Consider the following 19,405-nt stretch of genomic DNA (forward strand, 5'->3'; position numbering starts at 1 on the left):
ACTGAACAAAATTCCTGCATGATGACGTTAACATAGGAGGATCGCAACTACATCATATGAGATACTGAATGATACATTGGAGAAAAGGAAAAGAGCGAGATAGGGAGGGGTCTATAAAGAGCTAGCAAGATAACCTCACTTCTTAATATAGTTACTTATCTACAAGTTTTTTTCCTTTTTCCTTTTCCTCCTTCATTAATTTAATTAAACATATAATATTTCAAATTCTTACTTTTACATTTTTGTATTTTTTATTTTGATAATTCTTATTTGGATATTCTATGTTTTCTGTATTTGGTTACAAACTTCTATTATTTTTGCCTGATGTGTGAAGGAAAATAAAATAAAAATATAGGTTGTTGCAAACGGTATGAGATAATAAGAGAGTATGGTACAATTTACAGACACCAAAATGTTGACAGCGTTGTTGCTCTGAAGAGATGCTGTTGATGCTCTTTTCACTTTGAATTCAAGAAATTCTTGTATATACCATCTTTATGCAGCCTTAGGAAGGGTTCCTTTAGATTTCCCTGTACTACACAATAATTGCTCAGTGCAAATCATACATTGAGGACGCTGATTTCCATCATGTTCCTTTAAAAATGTGAATCCATATTCTACGTATTCGTCAGATAACTTTCTTTTTTTGCTCAACATAGTTAGAGATGATATTGAAAGATTAAAAGAAAATAACAAATAACATAAAATCATATACTCAAAAGTTGATTTCTGAGTGCACCAAGTTCCCTACAGCACAGATATCAATGCTGAGCACGGTGGCCTAATCACCTGCAGCCAATGATGGACAAGCGGAGTGTAACGTCACAATTAACAAGAAGGGGCTGTATTTATTTCGTGTAACACATTTTTATTACGCAACTAAATATTTGTAATCTAACACAGAGAAGAAACTTTATTGAATCTTACAGCGGATATTTACCATTTTTTCATGTTCGTATCCCCCTCTCTCAGCGATTCAATGCTGTTGCGCCTCATTCACACTGAAAGCAGGTCACCCCAGTCGATAATCGCGTCAGTGGATGCGGGAGCTTACCGAACCCCTAAGAGTGTCTCACCGAACCCCTGAAGTTCAATCGATCCCAGATTAAGAGCCTCTGGCCTAGCTAATTATTCGATTGTATTTTCGGATGAGTTGAAGGCAATGAAGGGTCCTTCGATTAAATACAATTTAGGGATGGATGGAATAATCGTACCCTTTAAATGTTTAAGTGGCTGCAAGATTCCGATACACTACGAGGACATTGCAACTGAGGAATTGGACAATTATGTAAAGATGGGAGTTATCCAAAAATGTAAAGTAGTAATAGAATGGTTATGAACAGCGTTTTTTTGTTCACAAGCAAGTTAAAAGAAAAAGGAATATAAGTACTTATGGACTACACAAAACTAAACAAAGTCGTTGAACATCCTATGCAATTCTGCTTCTGACATCATATCTTCAGTTCCTGCAGGATCCAAAGTATTTGCCAAATTTGATGCATGGAGATCAAAGAAAAATATAAGTCTACAAATTCAAGTTAGGGTTGTTTACAGGAAACCCCCATATCATAGCAGATACTTTATCTCACTCACCAATTTTATCTCCACCAAAAGAAGAAGAAATAATCATATCAGATATTAAAGTTAAGGATCATTTACTTCAAATTCATGTAGATGCTGCTATACACGATGTTGGTTACCAAGCAATAATTGAGGTATTTTTAAAAGGGAGAAGTGTTCATTTATTATCAAAAGAACATCCTGCAACACAAAACTATGATCAATTTGGGAAAATATAACTTATTTAAATGGTCTACTCGTATAAGATGACAGAAATATTATCCCTTAGAAATATAAAATATCAATACTTCAAAAATTAAATTCTGGACGTACAGGTGTTAGTCGCAATAGAAAACTTGCCAATCAATTGTACTCTGCCAGTTATATCTAATGAGATACGAAGTACAGGGGTAAACTGTGCTGCAAGGCATCAACTTCAGCCTTCAAAATCAAACTCGAATGAAGAAAATTGCAAGGCGTTTTATATTATAAAACGTGAATCTATTGAACTTTTTAATTACGGAGGAAAGAATTACTTAGTAATGGTTTATAGATATTCTGGCTTTATTTTTGTTGAAAAATTATGTTCAACAACTGTGTAGTCTTGCATTACTCAATACTTACTGACTTTATTCTATAATTTACACGTGTACTACATACATTTGAGACGTCGATAAACAAACAACAAAAGCATAAACAAACATAAATAAATACATACATAAAATATAATACACAATGAGACTAATAAACACGACATATTCCACATTTCCCTTTCTATGAATGAATTCAACCTTAACATAATCATTGTAGATCGCTGGGGGCTTAGACACCCGTCCCGACTTAGTAACAGTCTCTTTTAGAACTACTGTGCCTAGATCTTTTGCGTGCTGATTAATTTCTTTAGATTTATAATTTTTCTAGGCGAGTAGATGGCATCTTATTTAAATGGGCCCGATTTCTTCTATACGAGCCAGTATCCGTTTCAATGATATAGGAACGTGTTGTTGAATTTCTTATAACAATCCCAGACTGTCTTCTATCTGGTATTACAACTTCATCTCCTTTCTGAAGAGTAATCAAAGGTTTTGCTGCGTGTCTTAGATCAAAAATAATCTTTTGTGCCGTCTTTTTATTTTCCTCCAACTGATCAAGAGCCTGTCTAGTTATTACTATTGGAGATAACTGGCATGAAGCTACAGGAACTTTTGTGTATAACCTTCTTCCCATCATTAACTCAGCTGGAGAATATCCATTAGAGATAGGAGTAGCTCTATAATTTAATAGAACTAAATAAGGGTCCTTGCTGCCTGATAACAGTCTTTTAACAGTTTGGACTGCTCTCTCTGCTTCTCCATTTCCTGATGAATGTCCAGGACTGCTTTAAGATGACGGAAACTATTCATTGGCAAAGAGTTTGAACTCTTTTGATGTATAATAACTGGTGTTATCAGACTTCACTTGATCTGTGATTCTGAATTTAGAAAATACACAGTTTCATCCTATCAATGACTTCCTTCGTTGCTGTCCTTTGTAAACTTGCCACCTCAATCCATTTTGAATAATAGTCCACAAGAACAATGTACTGTTTCCCATTTACTTCATAAACATCCGTAGCGATATATTGCCACGGCCTCTGAAGAAGTTTTGTTGGCATTAACGGCCACTGATGATTTTTCCTGTTGGCTTGACATCTCCGGCAATTTTCAAAAAGTTGTTCAATATATTTCCTTAATCCCGGCCACCATATCGTGTTCCAAGCCAAAGCTTTACATTTGACAATACCTTGATGTCCTTCATGTATTCCATCTAACACATTCAATATCATTGCAGAGGGAATCACTACCCTAGTTCACATCATTAACAACCCTCCTACAACTGCCATTTCTGCTCGATAAGCGTAATATAGTCCAACAAGTCCTTTAACCAGATATTTATCAGAGCATCCTTCTAATGCATAGATCATAATTTGTCAAGAAACTTCATCTTCTCGCTGATGATGTATAATTTCTTCTAACTTGCTATTGGTGATAGGTATTTCTTCTAGTATATGATTTGCATATAATTCCAATTCTTTGCAAAAAGTAAATTCTTCCTTGTTATCCATTGGAGATCTTGAAAGTGTATAATCCGTATTCAAATTTTTACCCGGAACATGTACTAGCGTAAAAGAATATCGCATTAGCTTCATCCTCATTCTTTGAATCCACACTGGAAGTTGATCTAAATCCTTCGCTGACAATAATGGAATCAACGGTTTATGATCAGTTTCTAATAAAATGTCTTTACCACCAATGTAATCTGAAAATCTGTCACATGCAAAAGTTGACTCTAGGGCTTCTTTTTCGATTTGACCATATCTTCGCTCGGCTTCTGAGAGACTTTTGGAACTTCCAATCCATAAGAAGAAGCGTCCACGGATACTTTTGCTTCTAACGACGAGTCGGATATTTTCAATATCACCTTACTTGTGAGATTATTCTTTCTTTCCTCCAACGCCTTCTCGTGCTCCAGACCCCAATATCATCCACTAGTAGATTTCAGAAGTTCATGTATGGGCTGTGTCCTAGTTGCTACGTCTGGCAAGAATTTCATGAGCTGATTGACAGTTCCCATCAACCCTCTAACCTCATTAACATTTTCTGGAGCTCTCATCTTCATGATCGCCTCAACTTTCTCTTTTGAGCTTTCCACACCATTTGCTCCTACAAATTGACCCAAGAAATCTATTTGGCTTTGAGCAAATCGACACTTTTCCTTAATTAAAATAACTCCAGCATCTTTCAACTTCCTTAAGGTTGGTACAAGTCGTTCATCATGATCCTCTTTTCTCTTCCCGAATACAACAATGTCATCCATAAGACAAACTGCTCCTTGTTGACTTCACAAAATCCTATAGATTTCACTCTGAAACTTCTCAGGGCCTGATTTAATTCTGAAGGGTATCCTTTTGTACCGGAACCTCCCGAAGCTTTCTGGATTCTTCCTCCAAACTCACCTGATGAAATCCTGAGTTGGCATCCAATTTTGAAAAAATCTTGGCTCCTCCCATTAAAGAAATAGTATAATCCACTGTAGGAAGCATAAGTCGTTCCCTTTTCACTGCTAAATTCAATTTGGTTAGATCTACACAAATTCTAACTTTGTCCTTTCCAAGTCTCTAATTAAAATGCAATATTTTCCGCGTGAAATGTCATGGATGTTAAGCATTATGTCATAAGCAATTAAATGCATGGCGAAATGTACCTAAAGAAAAGGATAATTCACCTTTAGAGCTAATGTTCTGATGACACACAAATTGTAGCTTACCGATGTTACATAGATCGAAATCTACGAAATTTAATGTTCGAGATCACGTGCTCATTCAAAATATACGAACTAAGCGATCGGATATGGAAGGAGTAATAACTTCTATAACTCTTAATCGCCCCTCCTACGAAATCATTATTAATGGAACAATTTACATAAGAAATGATAAATTTCTGAAATTATAAACTACTACAAAAGCAGGACTTGATATATACTATTTTTGCAATTATTGTGGTTTATATATGTAAATGTTATTAATATATTCTGAGGGGCGTATTACCATATTTTCTAGAACTTTAGCAATACCTGTATTGTATCATGATACGATATTTTGATCTTGAATGATATTATTATAATATATCAATACTTTACACGCTCACAATTATGTACTAACATTGAAGAATAATTCAATATGCAGGCTCAAAATTTCTTAGAGTCAATATTTTATTATTGTCATATATGTCGTATTATTGTCTTATATAATTATATTCTTTCTGATTGAAGATTGTAATTGAACAAATATAATTGACTTTGACTTCATAATTATTAGCTGGAGAAGTATTGATTCAAATTATTGGGATTAATGGGAAGGTGGGGAAAGGGAAAATTTGGAACTTTGTGTCTAGACATTTAATTCATGGGGATTAGAATGGATCTTTGCAAGGGAACATTGGGATGTATCATATATGGATCCGCATCCACTCATCCTTCTTCTTCCAATGAATTCATATTTTCCTATTCCAATCTGTGCAAGTTGGAATACGCCTTCTCATCTCAGATCTTCTCTTCAACTTCAAGTTACACTCAGTCAAGGGATCTCCCCTCTTTGTGCCTCTCTCGCTGGATCACATTTCATTGAATATAAAGATCGTTCCTGATGCAGATGTATTTTACCATCAAAGTATCTTATAGTTACTTCTTACCACGCTAATAATCGTCTTTATGTTCAAGAATACATCCATTAGTCCAGATCTTATATGGAATCATCACCTAATTCTACAAGAATTTCATAAAGCGACATAATAATCGGATCAGAAGCCCAATAAGGAGCGAAAAAAGTCATCATCCTCTATCCACAGCTCCTTCATTGAAAGTCTGGAATCCATCTCTCCTTAAGGAAACTCTACTTTATCTCCAAATCTAAGATAAATATTTCACTGATAAGATTCCTTCAGTGTCCTTGATGCATATAAAACATGCGGCATGAATCGCTAGTCAATATCACACTTATCTCAATTTCAATTTAAGTATGATCAAATTCGTGCTGTAGTGCCGATATGAACAAATATACATTCTGAATACCTTAATTCTCACTCCTGATTGCATCAAACTTGTAAGTTTTTCTTAGATGGGAAAAAAGGGGAAGGCTATCTTAAACTCTCTTTCTCGATATATTTGTCTGCAAATCATATTCTGTTCTACTATTATGTGCATAAATAATTCTTGGGAAATGTTAATTGATTAGGTGAAAAGTGAATTAGTCACTTATGTACACTTCAGATAATCTTAATGTCATTGCAATTCTAAAAATGATTGAGTCGGGAATAATCTTCCAAATAACTAATTGAATTCGTGTCGATTCCTCGTTAAGTCAAGTCTGCTTCGTTTTCTAGTACAAAAACACCTTCTTTTAGTTTCCTAAATTTCTATAACGCATGACTAGTCCTTAAAACAATCATATCAATTTCCTTCATATAATATTACTTTACAAAAGAAATTTCAAATTTTGTTCTTAAATTTTCTAAAGAAAGTAACTATTTTTTGTGACCTTTATTGGAGAATAATAATGTATTTCTGAGTTAAAATATTAAAATATATTTTATATTCATAATAAATATAAAATAATATGCCCTTCACGGACAAGGAGCAAATCCCCATAAAACCAACTCTGGTTTTTTAAGCCACAATTTCCCGTGATATCTACATCTGTCACATAATCTTTGAATCGAGTAGGCTTGCTAATTGCTCTTGATGTTAGTTTAAGGCCAGGACTTATTCGACGTTCTCTTGATAATTAATTATTATAATGACACAATATTGAGAAATTTGGTGATACTTTAAAAAAATGTGCTATGTACCATAAGTATTCTTGTCTCAAACGTATTTGTACGCTATTTATTAAATCAAATGTAGTATATTACTTCAATATAGAAATTATCGACTCATTATCAATATTATTTTTTCGTATTTGTGTTTATTTATATAACTTTTCTGTATATTAAAGAAATTGTTTAAGACAAGATATAATATTTTTAACATTAAATTCATTCCGTAAATTTATAATTTTTATGTAAAAATATCAGTTGGTCTACCTGCTTAGAAAAAATGCTACTTCTCTGAGCCGTAACAATATCCGCAGCTGTTGAAAATACTATTTCAGCAGAGACAATTGCTGTAGGAATGCATAACTGCAATTTTGTTAGCCGTGCCAGTAATATAAATTCAGAGGATCCTTTTTTTCCACCAGTTTAGAGGATCTTCAGATAATTGTGTTGGATCAATCGCCAAGTATACATTTATTTCTTCTTTAGATACATCAAAAGGAGATTTTCTAGTCAATTCTTGATGCTCATTACTGTAGTTGCATCCAATAACTCCATTTGTGGAGCAGATGTTTGTTTGTTTTTTTAATTTGGAGGGTCATCAATTTTAGAAGATTTTTTTTCAATAGAATACTCGATGTATTAAATTCTAAAAATATCAAAAACAACTCTAATAATGCAAAATTATACTATATATTTAAGATAATAAATTTGAACAGAAGGAACAAAAATTTTATATCATTAAGATATAAAATTTTAAAAAGTTGAAATTCAAATAATTTATTTGAAGTGTTGAAAAACTAAAAAATATCTTCATTGAGAGTTAAAAAAAGTGAAAAAGGCAATTCTGCTACGAAAGGTCCAGAATCTTTCAAGGTATCAGACACTTCTAAGGTTAACATTGATTACGATTTATCAGGCTTCTGATTCAAACTCCTTATACTATTTTTGCGATGCAACTTTTCATTTTACCGATTTCGAGTAACGATGCTCAGAACTAATAACAAATGACAAACCGAGGTACAACAAAAAATATACACACAGATAAAAGTAGTACGAAGTGTCAACTGTAACATTGATGCGAAATAATTTATACTAGATTTATAATATTATATTACTGAGTAGATAGATTGGTAATGAAGGGATGTTTAACTTTTTCCCTTCCTTGTTCGTTTACATCCCTGCATATATATTAAAATTTCGAGGGATGAATCGTTTGTCTCATATTGAATAACTCTCAATACATGAAAAATATTCTTCCTTCATCACGGATACAACGTTATTCAGGACACATGAAAGTGATACTATCATACATGATATATGAAGAATTTACTTATTGTCTCTTTAGTACTTAAAAATGAAAGTTTACAAATAACACTAATCCAACAAATCACACTTTTTTTATGCACAAGGACAGCATATGCTAAATTTTGATCTCCTGATTCCAAATTTGGTCTTAATTTTTCTCTCATACCGTCGCAGCGTTCAGACATAGGTCATACATTGTTTTGTTATTTTTAAGGTTCAAAGTTGTTTAACATTAAGCCTCATGTCTCAAACTGTATAAATAAATTATATAAAGCTTCATGGACACAAGAGGACTCGTTGCATATCCGTAGTGAGTAAGGGATTTCAAAAAACGGACATTCAAGGGAGTCCTCGTAGCAAATCCTTTTTCTTTTTTTCTCTCTTTGTTTCTATCTTTTTTGTTATTTCTTTCTTTTTTTCTATCTTTTCTAGCTGGGGCAAACAAATACTTATGGACTTTTATTATGAGATCAATTCAAAAATAAGTTATTTCCTTGAAATATTGTCGTGGCCTTATTTTAAATTGACAACAATATAGAACATTTTTGGAAAAACTCCTTTATTTTTAATTAGAGTTCATACTTTCAGCTATGAAATGCAATACTTTTAAGCTTTTTGAATCTATTCGTTTTGAAGCTATGAGCTTCTGAACAAAAAACACATATATTCCACTTTAAACAAAGATAACTCGAGTTAAAAGTATGATGCAGACATTTTAACAATGATTTTAGAATTTTTAACATTTAACTTAAAAATATATTAACATAATTTATCCCTATCTTTAACACAGATGATAATCACATCAGTATTTTAAACAATGATACCATATGTATTTTTTTCACCCTTCTCCTTGCACGCGTTTTTCTGTACAATATTATCAACTTTAACTATTAGATAGAGTAACATCATTCATCATAAGCAATATATGCAAAACGAGAAAGACCGATTGAAACTGTAGGTGACACCTTGCCTACTTTCAGCACTAATGTATACTCTTCAAAAAAAGTGTATGAGAGCTTAGGAGGCTGTTGATTATGACAACGGACAAACAAAAATTGGTTTGCTTCACACACCACAATAAACGGTCCACTTTTCACTTAGTTTAGTTTTTCCTTGCAATTGTAGCAATACAAAGAAATTGAAACTCAATTGAGCAGCTGTACAATTATCAATCGTCCTTTGAAGGCATTTCAAAAGGAAGAGTTTGCAGCCTTCGATAATCTTTTTCTAAAGAATGCTAGAAAGGGCCAACCTAAATCCTCCTCCTCAAGTAACAAGATGCAGGAAAACTAACCATCTATAGTGAATTTCTTTCGTGATTCTTCTGATAAGAGGTCCTTTTGGGAGACTACAATTGTTCTGTGGACAAAAACAATGTTGAGTACATCAATGAGAGCGGCATTTCGTATAATCATGTTGAATGAAAAAAATCATCAAGTTAATCAAATCATGTTCAGGAATATCCTAGTGAGAAAAATAGGTAGCGTATACAATGATGAAAAGAGCTATCTCAAGTAAAGTTTTCAAAGGGCAGATTTTATTGGAGAATCCTGCAATATTTAAACAAGTGGCTACAAAAGTTATCTGAGAATAACGTCCGACGTTACAGTAGTCAAGAATGGAAGGATCGTAAAGGAAAGTATTGCAATCACCTACTGTTGAATGAAAGAGACCCATGTTCGATAATGTAACTAAGGCAATACGAGAGGTCTTGAAGGAGTGGCAAAATCTCCAATATTTCAAAGGCCTAATTATTTTATAAACAACAGGTGTGCAACTCATTACTTCAAATTAATAGCGATTTCAGATTCTAAGGAGGGTACCAACTGGAAGAACGACTTGTACTTCAAAGAACACTGTCAAATATTACATTTTTGCAAGTAGTTTGGACAAGATACAACCACTCTTTTAAATTCTGCAGTGGGGTTAAAGTAAAGTTTTATATAATGCAGCATTGGTCACGCCAACTCAAGCTCCCTGGAAATGGAGCGACGTAGCTCAATGGACAACGTGCTCGGGACAAATTATTATTTTGAACTTAATGGGCTTATGTTTGTGCCCAGATTGTTCATAGAAAAAAATCTAAACATTAATTACATGGACTTCAAAGAAGATTCCTGAGGTCAGATGGAGAAAATGTAATATTATAACGTTTACTTTTTCAGTGCTGCTCCATATGAACAATAAAAGGAGTACTAAAAAACAAAAATCGCTGGAACAGCCTGTAAGACTCCTTGCAGATAATTATTCAGCTAACGAATCAAGATTAACCCGCCCTGGCACGCCAATCTCTTATGTGACGACCAAGCTATGATGACCACTAGAGTTGTTGTTCCTGGAAGAAGAAGTGTTTATCTCCAGCCCCCTGCCCAGGCCTTAGACATTATCCTGGGGAAAAAACCCAAAGTTTCCTTGAGGCATCTTCTTCCTAATATATCGGTCCTCTTTTGTCACTTAACAAGAATCAGGGGAAAACTAACCAAATGCAGGCCATCATCGAATGCATTGCTCAAAGGAATTTATGATCGGCTTAACCCCTATTTTGAGTCCAAGATTTTAATAGCAACTGCCTGAATTAAAAATACGAATTTTGAACTCTTATAAAAAAGCTCTGGTCAATAATTCAATAAGGTATTTAATAGTATAGGCAACTTCATTGGATGATACAATGGATAACCAAGAAATCAATCCATACGTTAACAGTAGATTCTTATGTAGTTAGTCAGATATGGAAGACAAGCCAGATTATGAAGTAAATCAATTTTTGGCGGACTTATACAAGTAAGTCGGTGGTTCTGTCTCGTCCTGCAAAAAGATCAGGAAGGTCCTATTAAATATAGCACCATTGCCCCAGCGTCATCACTCGCAAAATGGCTCTTCAGCCAAGGAAAAATAATCCTAAGAGATAATTAGCCAAGGATATCTTTTCACCATTTTGAAGAACAATTTCTAATGTGCGCTTACATGGTGCTAACATAATAATATTAATATAAGAAAATAATAATTCATCTTAATCTCTTTAAAAATATAAATATATTTTATGAGATGAAATAAATCCTCAACACTTACTCGTTCGATCCACAATAATTTCATCAATCCATAATCTTCAAAGGGTTGGCTGATATAGCAAGAGGCCAGAAGGGTTTGGGCCCCTCAAAGGGGCTTGTCGGGCTGGAGGGGGACTATTAGTCTTAGTCTAACGACCCCCATATTAAAATATGTTGACAGTTTTTTAATTGACTAAAATAGGGTTTTATTTTCTGAAATTGGTTAAAACGAAACGAAAAGTCGTTTAAAAGTGAATGCTTAAACGAGTATAATGTGAACGATTTAGTGAACTAAACGAATTCGAACAAGTGAACTAAACGATTTAAAAAGGTGAACGACAACAAGACAGGTGGTCACGCTAATGTATACTATGCTTCCTCCCCTGCCATTCTGTCACTACTTTGGAGATAAAAAAAATTTGCAATGTCCCCTTTTACTGTTTAGAATTAAATGATAGTAAATATCAATTACCACCTTTGGGGGTTATTCCAAGACTGATTACACCAACTTTATTGTTCATAATGGGTATTTAGAGAGAAAAATCATAAGAGATAAACTTATATATAGCCTTATATTTAATTTGGCAATTTGTATATATTTTGACCCGATCCTTTGTTTTGTTTTGTCTTCTATTACTCTTTTTCATTAAAAATATTTTTATCAGCCAGTGTTAGTCTTGGTTGAAGAATGTTAGGGATTTTAAGTTATAATTACATTATTCAGCTAATAAGTATTATTTAAATCAATATTATTTTTAATGTATTTATTGTATTTACATATTAATCATGTATGCCAATGAGATAGTACGGACAATATAAGTCAATTATTTGAAAAAAAAGTTTGTTATGTTAATTAATGCAATTATTCTCTTCTGGTTCAGATCATAGTCTTTCGGTAGAGTTTTATGTACATATATATGAGAAATTTTTAGTAAATATTAGTGTATTAGTATAAAATACATGCAACATTTTTTTTTTTTTTTTGTTGAATAGATTTTTTTTAAATATTAACTTACCAATCCCACAAGTAAAAATAGTACTTGAAATCCTCTTCCAATGGAGGTTACACAATATATATCCCCATAGCCAACAGTTGACATTGTAACCATAAGAAAATATACGCAGTCCCAATAATTTAGCTTTTGTCCATTATCAAAATTCGGTGGATCCCCAGAGTTTTCAAGCTAAGGTATGAAGGGTTAGGAAAGTATACTTTTGAAGAAGGAAATTTGGAAACACAAGCTCAAGGGAACTAATTACAGTCAATCAATCCGTCAAAAATATAATAATATTTTCTAGTTATTTGACTTACCAGACCAACCCCTAAAAATAAAATTTGAAACACTCTTCCAATATTTGTTGAGCATACTATGTCCCCATAGCCTACGGTAGACATGGTTACCATAAGGAAATAAACACTTTCCCCATAGCTTATTTCATGAACGGAATTGAAGCGAGGAAAGTTGCCCGAATTTTCAAGCTAAAAAATGTATGTATTGTTTTACTATTAATTTTTTCAAAAGTCAATGGTAATATATTAGTTCTCCTTGAGCTTGTGTGACAAATATTCATTTGAAAACAATATTATGAAAATATGTTAAATACTAAAGATATAATTATAAATTATAATAAAATATGTATAAAAAAAAATTCCCTAATCTATAATATTAATTCTTTTGAGCCAATGTCTGTAATCTTCACAAGGCACAAATAATTTTTGGTCTCAACATTATTTATTTTTCTAAATACACTTCAACTCATATTTATACTTACAGATATCCAGATTTTTGAGTAAGACATAATTAAACTATTACCAGTATAGACAAGTGTAACTATAGTGGAAACTTTATTAAGAGTTATGACATTTTCCTTGCACCAACAGGATATAAAAAGAGTAACTACAATCCAAGGAAAATCCTTCTTATAGCGTAGAAATCGCTAAAGCTGAAATAAGTACTTAAAGATATCGAAGGCAACTATCTTGTCTGGTATATCTGGGGTAAATTTCGTGTAACGATATTAGCCATCTATGGACCTAATAAGGACAAACCTGGAATCGATTATTTATTTTTGCTAAGCTAATGGAGGAGGATGGCGGGAATTGTGGGGATATGATTGCAATGGGAGATTTTAATATTTTCATGGACCATAGAAGGGATAAAAATAATTTCATGAATGTGAATAATCCTAACACAACAAAAATCATGAAAGAAATTCTGTGTACTTAAAGTACAAAATTTCAAGAAAAGCCAAAATGTACTTTCGAAATTAGAAGGAGAGATAATATAATTAAGAGCTTAAGGCTTGACAATTTTTTTGAGTCTCCCTCACTATTTCCCTTCATTGGCAAAAATACTTTCAGATCACGGCGCTATAAAAATTAAATTATCTTAGCAAATGTACTCAAAAAGTATCTGGAAGTTGAAATAGATCTTTTATGGGAGGAAATGATTGACCCCCAAATCAAAGATATCATACTTGACATTTTAGATAGATTAAGGAATAGAGAAATAATGACATCTTCACATGCTTTGAAATTAATTTTGGATTCTTTAGACGACAATATATAAAATTTGGGTTAAGCCTAAGTATGGAAAGGAAATTAATAGAAAATTGTGTGGATGGAGATTGTGGTACTATTGAGGAAGCAAAATTTAGGTTGAAAATTTTTAAACCTCAAGAATGTCTAGTAAGGAGTGGTAATAGGTCTATATCAAAAGAAAACGTAATTTCTGAGTGACTTAAGAAAATGGAAACTGATCAAAGTGCCAGAAAGCAAGTTAATTCTGTGTTTGATGCAAATAGAAACTTATAGTAAATCCAAAAAAAAAAATTATTTTACTGTCGTAAAACATCTTCAAAATATAAACAAGCCTATCGAAAGTAGAGGAGAAGAAATGAGCTAAAAAACAAATTGTTCAATCGAAATTTAAATTATATTATCATTTCTTAAAAAAATATGCCACAGATTCCTAATGGACCATTTTATATTTCAGAAAGACAAAGAAAACTGAATAATGTCATATAACAAGAAGAATAAATCCCCGAGACTAGATGGTTTTCTGATGGAATAATTTAAGAAATAATTGTACTTTGTAATAAACTATAAATAGTTTATAGAGAGGTATTAGAAGTAGGGATATTTGAAAAAAAATATTACTGACAGACGATTAATCTTGATACCTAAGCAAGGAAAGGATCCTAGGTGGATCAAGAATCGAAGTATACTCACTATGCTGAACTTTACCTATAAAATATATAGTAGAATTCTGGCGCTAACAGAATTCAAAAGGTTTTGACATCAGTCATACATCCTTCCCAAAAAGTTTTTTATAAAGGTTCGATATATGGAGGATATTCTACGCGGAATAAAAGATTCAATACAGACTGCGGAGAAAGGTGGCCTAGATTTAACAGTTATGGCCATAGATTTCAAAAAAGCCTTTGATTCAAAATCACACCAATGGATAATAGTATATCTTAGGAATAATGGTTTCGGATATCTTTTTTCGGAGATGTTAGACATTTGTCTAAGTGACATCCACTCATTCTATGAAAAGAGTAATTATAGATTCTTAGTCAGTAAAGGGTGTCGCCAAGGCAACAAATTTCACCTTATCTTTTTAATTGTATTGAACCCTTTAATAATGGAAATTGAAAATCGTTCTGACATCATAGGGATTAAAGTAGGAAAATTAAAAAAGAAAAGTATAAGTGTTTGCTAACGACCTAACTATTTTATAATCAGGAGACGCAAAACAAATTATTAAATCACTTAACTGTACCAACAGTATCTTTGAAAAGTTCAAATACATTTCTGAAATAGAAGTAAAATTTCAAAAGTTAAAACTTAGGACAAACTGCTCGAATAGACTAGACTTTCAAAAATTAGAAGAAAAAATGAAAACGATTTTTTTTGAAAGCAATGTCTAAGTACATTACCTTTACCATTACAAATGTTACCTCCAGAATTTTTATCTGGAACACATTAAAATTACATAAAGTAACTCATCTGTAGAAGATTACAGGGTTTTCTGAACGATTAGAAAAAAAAGAGGATACAATATACCAAAATTTTATATTTTCTAATGGACCAAATAAGCTAATTTTGTGGAGAAGAATATATATTGAATATTAAAGAAATTCAGGAGGCTTGAGATGATATATCTCACAGATTTTTGCTAGACTCTTTTATTCTCTTGGATTGGACTAATTTTTGAAGAAGGCTCTGTATTATCCGAGTTACTAAAGATAAAACTGAAGGAGAAGACTGGGCAAGACTTAGAAATAATGAAAGGCAAAGTTCCATTTAAGTTGCTCCTCATTATAAAGGACATGGGTATGTTTTGGTCGTAAAACGATGGAATAAATTCTGCAATTTCAAAAAAAAAATTATCAACTATGAAGTGGCAAGAACACGTGAATTGAAATACAAGACTAGACTAAATGACGAATTCATCAATTAGAAAGGGACTAGACTTTATGAGAGAAGTTTTTAATAAACACAGTGTTTTCATGTTTATTGAAGAATAGGAAAAGAGGGAAATTTGACAAAAATATATTTATATAAGAGGACGAAGAACAAAACAATTTGAGAACTACCGGTGGCAAAAAACAATAAGAAACACTTTTTACGGTTGAATGAGAGAAAGATCGAAAGACTACAATTACAATCCTATCCAATAGATGTGTTGAGGCCCCTCCCGATTGGAAGGCTTAATTTTTCCTTATATTGGTTAATTTATCGAATAATTACGAACACTTTCCCTTTTGGTAGTACTCAGGCAAGGTCTATCGAAGAAAGGATTTGCACTATGTAAAAAAAAAAAAAAAAAGATGGCCAATTTTGTAACTTAAGATTTTTACTTATGATCAGGGCTGAGGAATCTGATCAGTCGGACCCTTTTTTGGTGGAGTGAGAGTCGTAAAATTTGTACCAACTTCGACTACGAAAGTAATATAATAAAAGTTTTTTATAATTTAATTAAAAAAAAAAAAAAGAAGACACATTTAATTTTTCCTTATCAAGTTAACCTTTTTCTATTGAGAATGAAGGATGAAGAACATCCAATAGATATGTTTTTAATGAGGCTAGGTATGTACACTTTTATATAATTTTTTCAGTCTTTATAATCTTGTTTGTTTGTAACCTAATAGCTAAGGGTATTTAACATTCTATACAAGGAAGTGAAACTCTTCTTCCAGACAACAAGATACGACTTGCTCCTGTATATGTTGACACAATGCATCGAACACTTTTCAATGATAAGCAAACTAACAAAAATAAAACTTCTGTATGTGAAGTTGCAATCCGAAATAAAGAATTGAAGGAGAATGATGCAATATTGCCACGCTTGTGAACAGATGCCAAATTTACTGCCCTTTTCTGGACTGTACGATCAATAAACTGAACGCTATTTTTTTCCTTTTTTAACGCTAAATGGTAAAAATTGAATTTGAGCGTTCCGTTCCACTAATTCTCGCAGTATATACTCTTATAATGAAAATAACTTCCAAGATCAGTGTTTTCACTAAAAAAATTTATAAATATATATATTGTCTTTCAATTGTACCTTTAGAGCTTTTTGAAATTTTCTGCAAAATTAACAATTGCTAAGAATCCAATAACTTTTTTTTTTTTTTTTTTTTTTTTTTGGTAAGGTAGGTAGTAAATTCATATGATATTTAACACTGTGACTGACTAAAAATTTATTTAATTAAGTATCATTTTTTAATAAACAAAGAATTCAAATTTCAAATTTATTAATTTAATAAAAAGTTGTGTATTATTTAATACTTTCCCTTACCAAGTGAATTACTCCTGCTGCAGTTAACCAAACAGATATAAAAATTGAAACCAATTGTGAGAGACGTATTGAAGTCGATGTTTTGAGAATATTAAGGTATTGAAGGATATCAGGCACTGTCATCAGGCGTAGAGCTCGTAAAAATCTTAAACCTAAATAACATATATTTTTATTATTTATTTTTGTAAATATGACGAGGTACACTTAATAAATATGGAACAGAACACAGTTATTTGAGAATACATATTCAAATTTATTAGGGTCGTAGGGAAAAATTAATCGTTTCAATAACAAGTAATATATATCTATAATTCTATAAAAATTTTAACAAAAAAGAAATTAAAAAAAAAAAAATCTTATAGCCAATATAACAGATTTGGATGAAATTAGAACCGATGTTAACTATACCGAGTGGTTCCTTCAAATCTGAACACTTAAAATTTTTAAATTCAACGAGATATAATTTACTTAATTAACTATAGTATTTCAAAGAAATTAATACTATGAATAGATGTGTGTCTGAGCTCTCTTAATCATTAATATAGCCACCTTTAGTGGCAATGATGGCTTCTAGGTGGCGGTGGAAGGCCTCACAGCCGATGCTGATGTATTCCTTTTGTCATAGTGTCCCAGTACTGGCTGACCGTTGCTTGAGGGCCTCGATGTTTAGATGAGATACTTCAGGTCTTCCCCTCAACACGTACCTAAAAGGTGTAGTAGAGGGTGTTGTCATCAGGATTGTAGGGGGTCCAAAAGTGTCAAAAAGAGTTCAAAAGAGTCTTGCAACGGAGAAGATGAATTTCTTTCATTGCTGGTGTCAAAAGTGGTATCTTTACCCTCAAAATTACCTTCACACCCACTTTTTCGATAGCTCTCTGCACAGTTGTTTGTGAAATCCCGAGATCTCTTGCAAGTGCCCTCATGAACATCAGGGAATTGACCATGGCAGTTTTCTTTTACTCCTCCGACCCAGTTTGGCCTTTTTGACAGAGCTCTAATTCTTCTCCAACGTTTCAGACTTGCTGAAAGTGTAGACGTTGGTCCTAGAGGCACCCAACCGCTTGGAGTGTGCGAATAGAAATTCTTCGATCACGTTCAAGTGTCGTTTTCTCGACTTATACGTAAGCTAGAGACGTCAATTTTTTTAAATTAATTGCTGATGCTTTAATATATCGTAATATGAACTAATTTAAATTACTCAACCTTAATTAATTATTACATTCGTAAATGTTTGAAATTCAATAGACCACTAGGTATATCTAGTTAGCTTAAGTCTAAAATTTTAGGGCCTATACTCATCAACAACGAGAGTTATGAACATCTGAAATTTATTTCTGATTTTCTGCCTAACATTCACCTCAATAGCAGTTCTGATTTTACTACGTGATTATTTAATACAATTCAAAAAATGTTTGCTTAAATAAATATAAGAATACGATAGTTACCAAAGCTAAAAGAAATAAAAGGTTAGAACACCACGTAATCGGTCTTGCTAGAAATTACGTCTGATGATACCAACTGTTTTGCAAGATAGGCAGATTTTTGATAAAACATGCAACCACACATAGGATATGACGTCACAATTGGCTTAATTTTCATTTTAATGTATCGTACCGACTGCTAGGTAAGAAAAACTGATTTTGTCAAAATATACAACCACTCATATACGATGACGTCAATATTAAAAGCATGTTGGAAGTCAAGCATCAGTCGTAGAGGCGTTATGTTATAACCTTGTATTTCTATTAACCTTGATAGTTACTGCTGGCAAGGTAGACATATTTTGAAAAAACCCACAACCAATAATATTCTATGTAGTTACTATTAAAAGGCATGATGGAAGTCAAACATCAGTCGAACATGCATTGTGGTATAACCTAGTATTTCTATTAACCTTAAAATAATTAAATTGAAAGTTTAAATTTTTTCCCAGAATCATGTATTGAATCGAAGGTGAATCTATCTCACTCCTTTCCTCGATCTCATTTTTAAACACTTATATTTGGCGTCCGCAGAAGAGACTAAATCGGAACGGCTAACATTTTTTATGGAATAGACTAATCGATTTCTTTATTTTGAGATAAAAAACTTTTTTTTAGAAAAGACGATAGTTTTGTCTCATAACAAAGATAATGTTAACGGTAAAAATTACCATTAGGGGGGGGGCTCTATCCCATCTGGTAATAGCAACAGTCTCTTGGGCTTAACAATTTTGTTTAAAGAAATTAATTACTATTTTCGGCCCGAATTTCAAATGTACATAACTGTTGCTGTCAATTAAATCTTTGATCTTGTTTTTAAACTTAAGCTAAGTATATTTTTTTATAAAGTTTGT

The 19,405-nt window shown here is 32.4% G+C and overlaps 1 protein-coding gene across 50 annotated transcripts in view; it reads right to left on the reverse strand.

Moving 5' to 3' along the window:
• Positions 1–19,405, reverse strand: part of slo (calcium-activated potassium channel slo) — a 291,323-nt gene that overhangs the window by 199,243 nt on the left and 72,675 nt on the right. For 40 of the 50 annotated variants that reach the window (XM_071892349.1, XM_071892327.1, XM_071892328.1 and 37 more), the window contains 2 exons: positions 17,071–17,222; positions 12,280–12,447 (listed from right to left, as the gene is read on the reverse strand). In XM_071892349.1, coding sequence (XP_071748450.1) covers positions 12,280–12,447; positions 17,071–17,222 — 320 coding nt within the window. Of the gene's footprint in view, positions 1–12,279; positions 12,448–12,575; positions 12,744–17,070; positions 17,223–19,405 lie in introns of all 50 variants that reach the window. The other 10 variants (XM_071892329.1, XM_071892318.1, XM_071892314.1 and 7 more) reach the window with 2 other exon arrangements.

This window comes from Lepeophtheirus salmonis, chromosome 12 (genome assembly GCF_016086655.4).
Source record: "Lepeophtheirus salmonis chromosome 12, UVic_Lsal_1.4, whole genome shotgun sequence".
NCBI classification, from domain to species: domain Eukaryota; kingdom Metazoa; phylum Arthropoda; class Copepoda; order Siphonostomatoida; family Caligidae; genus Lepeophtheirus; species Lepeophtheirus salmonis.